The 8,016-nt window shown below is 46.6% G+C and overlaps 1 protein-coding gene across 2 annotated transcripts; it reads right to left on the reverse strand.

Annotated features, from left to right (window-relative positions):
* Nucleotides 1-47: 47 nt before the first annotated feature.
* Nucleotides 48-7,690, reverse strand: LOC120810239 (protein lifeguard 1). 2 transcript variants are annotated; one of them, XM_040164621.2, is made up of 12 exons: nt 7,596-7,690; nt 7,382-7,480; nt 6,470-6,595; nt 6,225-6,393; nt 5,787-5,865; nt 3,804-3,857; nt 3,407-3,497; nt 3,267-3,304; nt 2,708-2,795; nt 1,266-1,355; nt 815-862; nt 48-324 (listed from the first exon to the last, which is right to left on the reverse strand). In XM_040164621.2, the coding sequence occupies exons 3-12, from the start codon at nt 6,572-6,574 to the stop codon at nt 172-174; spliced, it is 915 nt and encodes a 304-aa protein (XP_040020555.2). In that variant the 5' UTR covers nt 6,575-6,595; nt 7,382-7,480; nt 7,596-7,690; the 3' UTR covers nt 48-171. The 2 variants fall into 2 exon arrangements, with proteins under 2 accessions (XP_040020555.2, XP_040020554.2); XM_040164620.2 differs by lacking the exon at nt 7,596-7,690 and having other exon boundaries at nt 7,382-7,508.
* Between the last annotated feature and the right edge of the window lie 326 nt (nt 7,691-8,016).

The following is an 8,016-nucleotide window of genomic DNA, read 5'->3' on the forward strand; positions in this document are numbered from 1 at the left end:
AAACATATTTTGGACGGGAGGAAAAAAAAATCACAGAACCCACAATGTTTCATGGGAGTGTAAACACTGACAGATTCTGTCCTTTAATGGAGTCACTTTGGTTTCTTTAAGCTCCACTCAAACTACAGAATAGTTACACATTTCCATGTGTGCATTACTGCATCCACAGACTCAGCGGCAGAGGCCGATGAGCTGCAGCAGGAGGAGGAACAGGGAGACAATGTCCAAATAGAGGTTGAGCGCAGCAAACACGTACTCCTCAGGAGACACTTGATACTTCCTGTGTTTCCCGCCCAGGATGAGCTGCGTGTCAAACACCAAGTACTGCGGAGAGACGGACAGAGATGAGAGACGCTGCCGAGGCCGACGTCTGAAGGCAGCGCGTTTCTGTGATGAAAGAGACAGCGAGCCGGTCGGGTCCGAGGGGGGGAAAACACGGCCGGCGTTGCTTATCTTTGAGAGCAGCGACTGTGATGATAAACACGCCGTGTAAAGGACCGTGTCGGCTGAGCGTGCGCTGACAGCAGTTTGTTCCACCAGCCGACGGGACGGGTCACAACATTTGCTGTTAACGCCAAAGGCACGCAGGGAGCCGGCTGTGAGAATGAAGTCTGCTGCTGTTAGACGTGCGATAATTGAAATTAAAGGGCACGAGGACGTCAAAGTCGCTCTCTTTGCACCAACGGGTATGACAAGACTGGCCGGCTGGCGTCAGAGCTCACATCGCACAAACTCCTTTGACATCAAGCCTTCACGGTTGTTTCCTCTGCTGCGTTCAAAACACGTTCCATCATTCAACTTTCAATGTACTTACCAAAGAAAACAGCAAGGTTCCCAGGCAGGCGTATAAGATGTAGAGATACTGTTGAAAGGATCAGACACAAATTCAGCAAAGGCATTTAGCAATGCGTGTTTAAAAATTAAATGTGTTTTATTCTCCATTTGAGTAAAATGACACATTGTGCTCGTCCCAATAATTCCAGCTCATCCTGTAAAAGTGAGCCTTCTTCGTTTGATAATGCATGCACACAATACGCGTTACAAAAGCAGTGATTATTGTCCGTTCCCATTCATTTGTTGTCATGTAAAAATAGCAGCGGGAAATCAAACGAATGATAATCTGTGAATTTGCTGTTTGAGGCTGAGACACTTACAGCCAGCCCATCAAACAGCGCTGTAGATTTAAATGCATCAGTTTGAGAGCGCACGCTCTGAAGACTGCCACTCGTTTAAGATCACATGAACACAACGTCTCTTTGAGCTACCTGCGATCGGAGGATTCCACACAGCAACGCAAAGGAAAAGAGGGTCCACATCAACACCCACAGGCTCCCGTTCAGTCCGGTGAAGTCCCACTGATGCCAGAAAGTGGGGAGAAGAGAGGCGACACTGAACGACGAGCCTCACAAAACACAAGACAGTGGACAGAACATCATTTATATAAGCCGAGATGCTCAAGGTGTCCCGCATCCAAGCTGCGATCCGTCATGCCGCTGATCGCTAAATGATGAAGACGTATTGTAGTTCAATACACAAGATTTCAATGATTCCGCGTGTCATTACTCTGGATAATTAATCAACGAGCTGCGGGGGAGGGGAGGTGGCGCTTTGGCCTGCGTGCCCTTTTCAGATGGAAGAAAGATGGCAGTTACAAGAGGAGAATGACTAACACTGATCACCTGAGGAGCTACGGGCGGACCATGCAAAGGGAGTCTGCGTGACATTTACATCACCGGGACGGAGACAAAAAGAAAAGGCTCTGGAACTGAACTGACTGCAGAGCAAGATGAACGTGATGTCATAAGGAGAAATAAACAGAGTAAAGTGCAAGTGTTTGCAGGAGTGAACGCACGCAGAAAGATAAACTCCTTTACGGGGTTAGGAAGCAGCGTGCTGTTGATGTCACGGTTTCCCCCTCTACACGCAGGCTATTTACAGCCCATGTACATGCCTCTCTCCACAGATTACTAATGACAGAGCATTTAGGAACAGATTTATTCTAAGTATCGTCATTACACACCTGCGTGTTGGTTTTTGTAAGCAGTTGAAATAAGTGTCTGTAGCTACTTCAGATGCAATAAGTAGTAAAATGTGCGAAATGCCAAACTATATTCAGATGGCAATTAAGAGGGACTCTAAACGCAATTTAAATTATTTGCTCCACTGCCTATATGATGACTTTTGTCCTGAAACATCATGCCACACTATAAATAAAGGTATCCACACCTGTGCATGTTGACTACTGCTAACAAAGCAAGACCACTTGTTATAAACTTCACTCATGCAAGCTGCATGTTTGCCATGAGTTGTTCATGTATTACTTTTATTTCAGATACTAATGGGGAGAGATCATGATCGCCAGTGTATAAAATATGTGCCTGGAGCAGCATCATGGATCATACACTTCCGAACTCAAGATCCAGCCAGTGTGTCTTCTGTCCCACCACTGGACATAAAGAATAGACATGACTTGAAAAAACACCCTGATATCAGTAATAATCAATGTTTTGCCTGGACAGCAAAGCGGTCAAAGCAGAGTTCTGGACCCATGACTGGATATAGCAAACACTGCAAGAGGCAGTCTGGCCGTTTAACACATTTCCTTTGACTGCACAGGACCCACAGCATATGGACATTTACCACTGACTGCGTGGCAACGCTACACTTTATGAAAATGCAAACTGAGTCCAATGTCCTTGTGACTGACCTTTGACTGCACAGCAAACAGAGTCAAGGCAAAGGACACGAGCGCTGTTGCGCCCACAGCCCACAGAACAGCTTCTGCATCAAAGCGTCTGCACACAGAAGCAGATGTGCAAAGAGAAGCTCCCTATGATGTCATGTGAAACCATTCAGCACGCAGAGTGGATTCACAAACGGAAACGCAGTCTTCTTTCATTTCATAGCCTGTATCATGGGTGTCTGAACTAGGACCCACTTTGGACAACTATATCACAATGTATTACGTTCACTTCATATCAGTTAGAGCTTCAGTTATTGATAGTCAGGCAGCTATAAATATTACACAGTGCTAAAATACAAAATGTCTCAGATCAAAGAGGAAACGTGTTTGTACACAAGCAGTGTTTTGGAACACTGTTTTGGAACTGTTTGTGAAGGTTCCAATTTATCATGTTCTGTAAATCCGATCCCATGTGCTTTTTAATTTGTTGAACCAGGTCTGATAACGTCTTCATTGCGCTTGATGTGATTAGATGTCATTTCTTGTGTGATTGAGACAGCATGAGTGGGGAACAAATACTCACACTGTAGCAGCGCCGAGCATCAGGCCCTCTGCAAAGGTCTGAGACACACAGAGTAAATACACGACACGATCAAAACTGTGAAATAGAGCAGGTGTGGTGGGGGTTTGATGTGATGCCCGGCTGGTACTGCGTCTACTCACAAACAGGCCCAGGGAGATGAAATTGAGGGGGACTTGACGACGGAGGTTGTCACAGCAGGACAAGGCCACAATGAGCACAATCACCAGCGCTCTATTTCACAGGGAATATAGAGTGCATCGTAAATGGCAAATAAAAAAAAGCCTATAAACAGCGAGAAAAACCACTATGTTCTATATGTGAATCCACAAAGTGCATTATTCATGCAGCGTAGCTGGCAGTGTCCCGGATTGAAAGCCAGACTCTGGGGACAGTTTGTGAATTACCTCTATGGATTTCCTTTGTCACATTTTCATTTAGGTGACTCCCCAACAGGATATTTGTTGTTGGTTTAAACTGGTTGATATAAGAAAGTTTGCGGCGTACAGACGATTGAACGGAGGGTTTCGGATGGCTTACATGGTGGTGAAGGAGAACCACGAGTTGGCCCGGGTCCATTTCCTGAGAGCCTCCCTGTTATTCCAGCAGCGCAGGGGAGAGAGGGAGAGCGGAGCGTTTAATAGCGGCTCCATTCATTTGATGGCGCAGTGGAGTGATTTTGTTAAATATTAACAGAGGACAGAGCATTGTGCACATGGGAGCAGGTTACTATTCATGAAAAGAAATGACCGTAGCAGCATTCTACCACATCTATTATACAAAACATACAATATTTGATACAGTGGCGATTTTGCAGGTTTTCCCACATAGAAGGAATAGGAGTCTATTTATCACAGGTACTCTGTGAGGGACAGAATCTAAAACAAAAATCCACAAAATCACATTGTATGATTTAAAATATATATTCAGCAGTTTATTGGATAACATAAGTATTTGATACATCAGAAAAGCCAAACTTAATATTTGGTACAGAAACCATACGTTTCCTGTAGTTCTTGACCGGGTTTGCACGCTGCAGCGGGGATTTCAGCCAGTTCCTCCACACAGACCATCTCCAGATCCTTCAGCTTTCGGGGCTGTCCCTGGGCAACTCGGACTTTCGGCTCCCTCCAAAGACTTTCTATTGGGTTCAGGTCTGCAGACGGGCGAGGCCACTCCGGGACCTTGAGATGCTGCTTACGGAGCCACTCCTTAGCGGCCCTGGCTGTGTGTTTCAGGTCGTCGTCATGCTGGAAGACCGAGCCACGACCCCTCTTCAATGCTCTCACTGAGGGAAGGAGGTTGTTGGCCAAGATCTCACGATATACGGCCCCGTCCATCCTCAACGCTCAACACGGGGCAGTCGGCCGGTCCCCTTTGCAGGAAGGCATCCCCAAAGAATGATGTTTCCACCGCCACGCCTCACGGTTGGGATGGTGTTCTCGGGGTTGTGCTCATCCTTCTTCCTCCAAACACGGCGAGTGGAGTTTTAGATTTTCATAAGCATATCCTATTCGGAACAGTGCGGCACGATAGCGGTTCATAAACATACACAATCTCTCGTTACACAATACAGTAAACATCAAAACAAAAATAACGACACATGCTAATCTGACCTCCGCCCAGACTTAGCCTTACTGTGCCTTGATGGGGTTTTCTGGGTGTCCGCGTGGTCCTTTGTTGTGGGGATCATAAGGACTGTCGGTTTTTTTGGTGGCACAAAAGCTGTCGGTGCTCTTGGAACACGCAAGTTGTATCCAAGGGGGTAGAAGAGGCTTTCCTTCTTGGTGAGCTGCTCGGGCCGGAAGTGAAGACTGGGGCAGCCGGACGTCTCTGGAGCTCTTTAACCTCACACAGACCTGAGGTCAGTCCGGAGAGTTTGAAGAGATTTACTAGATGTTTCGCCTTGAAGTCGATTGGGAAAGATGTGGATTTGAAAGAGGCTGGTTTAACCTTGCGCTGGCAAAGGCCAGTTCGGAAAGAAAGTTTGAGAGAGGAACTCACAGAACATAGAAGAGGGACCCCCTGTGGTGTCTGTGGCTTGGCCAATCAGATCTCAGGGCTGTTTCACCAAGAGAGAGAAATCGCACCTTGGTGTGAAGGCACATTCCTTGTTTATGTCCCGCAGCAGAAATGCATTAAAAAGTCAGCCTTACGCTACGGTGGGAGTACCTATGATAGAAATGACAGACCCCTACATGCTTTGTAAGTGGGAAAACCTGCAAAATCGGCAGTGTATCCAAGACTTCCCACTGCATAAACTTCTCAAACTACCGCAAGCAACAAATATGTGGCAGATGCCCTTTAATTCTCCCCCATCTCGTCTCACCTCACATATCCATGATGATAATAGCAGCGTTGAACTGCATGCTCAAAGTTGTTGTGGGCACAAATACTGTAGGTGTGCTCCTGTGTGATGTCGGAGGCTGTCAGAAGCGACACTAAATGAGGATTGATGGATGGGGGCCTGACATGGTTTCATTTCTTTTCGGAAGGAACTCCTTCTGTGCAACGGTGCCTCACCAGTAAAGAAACGCACAGATGATTCCGACAGTCACAAGCAGCTGAAGCATCAAGGTCAAGTAGACTTTCCTTATGAAACCTGTTCAGAGGGAAACACACCGACACATTCTGAGGCGGATAGACAGGAAGAGAGACTCTTAGACAGCAGCATGAAATAAAATCCGCCAGTTCAAAGCAGACAGGCAGGTAGCTTTGTTTATGTGGCAAAACATGGGAGAAATTGTTTACACTAAACAGCCTCTTATTTAATAATTGCTGTGTTGCGTGGGCGGTGAAGAGATGAGCCGAGATCAGGAAATCGTTTTCAATTTCAAATCTATTTCAAGAAAACCTTGCATGGCCGGTGAGGGAGTACGTGTTGTACGTGCTTATTCTGCTCTCACTATGCAAACACAAGCCCACTGGTTCCTTTCTCTCCCTTCTTTTTCTGGCCCTCACCTCTTCGTACGGCAGAGTCACTGAAGCTGCTATCCTCCAGGCCCTGACAGTAGTCAGGCGGCGCTTGATCGAACTCCCAGTCGCCTGCAGCGGCTGCCATGTCCTCCGGATGGGCCGTGTTATCGTAGGCGCCAGGAGGGGAGACCACTGCAACGTTCCCCTTCCCCACCTGACTCACCCAGACCAACAACAACAATATCACACTTTCAAAGCCAAAATCATGAAAAACTAATGTGAATGCTCACCTGATAGCTCATCCCTGAGTAGGAACTCTGCCCGTAGTCCTGGGGGTTGTACGGAGGGGGGAGAGGTGGATCATTTCCATTTCCACTGGCATTAGTCCGGTCCATTCCACCAAAGGTTTCCACCAACTGAGGGACGATGAATCCACATCGGAGACACAGGAAGGTTACGGTTCTCGTGCTCAGCAGCGAGGTGAGGTTGAGTTGCCAAATGGGGCGATGACAGAGTGGAACAAATAAATGACGCATCACACAAACACAAGAGCAATCCGTGACTAACGTAGGTAATTAGGGCCTTAAGCATTCGTTTAATAGCGCTGCATGTGTATTTAATGGCCAAATGGGTTGTGGTTAATTGCTCGCAGACGAGATTCAGTTGTCGTCAAGGACGGACAGTAATCAGCCATTCTATTTTATATATAGTTTGTGAAGACACACAGTAGCCGCTGAAGTCCCTGGTTTCGCATTAGTCATTAAAGACTTCACTCTAATTAGTTACACAATAACCAGTGCTGTTCTTCCAGGAAAGCTGCTAATCAGTAACAATATCCACTTCCTGCATCAGTTATTATCAATGACGCTTGAACTAATGGCAGCAATAAATCAAACGGCACATAAAAGCACATTTGGAATACTTTAGCTTGACTAAACTCAACTCCTCAAACCAACAGCTGTGATGAATAGGACACCGTGGATACGTATTTCGACTTATTCAAAAATATTTGCATGGCCTGAAGTGGACTTTGTTTTCGGGTTCGCTTCTTCAGCCCAAAAGGCTGGTACGTCGCGAGAGATGACGAATGAAGCGTTGAAAAGTGCTCACTATGTTTCTAAAGTCTTCAACAAGTGATTTGCTGTCTGACTCCAAAAAGAAATCAATGAACTGCAGCTCTAATCCATTCTAAAGTGTCTTACCTCCGCTGTGACGACCGGGTCTCTCTGCTGTAGTGTTGGTTCGCCTTCGGGGGCAAAGTCTACCTGCTATCAGCCGGTTCCCACAGAGACGGGAACCGGCTTTGGAGGGAAAGATGTATCCTTCATTAGGCTCGACGGGATACTCGGCTGAAGTTCTTAAAACGCCATTAAGCCAACAGGGCTGGTGCTTTGTCAGAGCAAATCATCTCTATACCTTTTTCCTTCAGCGACGCCGATCCGCACAGGCTTTCAGAACGCAGCCATGCACCTGCTTCCACACGTTAACAAAGGTCTCTTTCATACATCTAGTTCCTGTTATTGGCGGAGCATTAATTGTATTGACAAAAGGCAAATGCAGAACCGCAGCAGCCCGAGTGATCCCTTCACAAAACCTTCCTGGCCCTTTTGGTCACACGTCGATAACAACCTGCCCGTCTAGCGATGGAGAGACCGTTGTATGATGAACGCCATCAATCCAACCTCGACGGAAGGATTGTGGATATTGTTTCACAGCGAGGGAGAATAGCAAAATACATACTGTAAGCCAAGAATACATGAAGTAATGTAGGTCAATACTGTCTTAGTGCTTCTCTGTGGAGACTCACCACTTAAAAGGGATACAATGAAGACCTCCG

This window comes from Gasterosteus aculeatus, chromosome 20 (assembly GCF_964276395.1).
Source record: "Gasterosteus aculeatus chromosome 20, fGasAcu3.hap1.1, whole genome shotgun sequence".
In the NCBI taxonomy this organism is placed as follows: Eukaryota; Metazoa; Chordata; class Actinopteri; order Perciformes; family Gasterosteidae; genus Gasterosteus; species Gasterosteus aculeatus.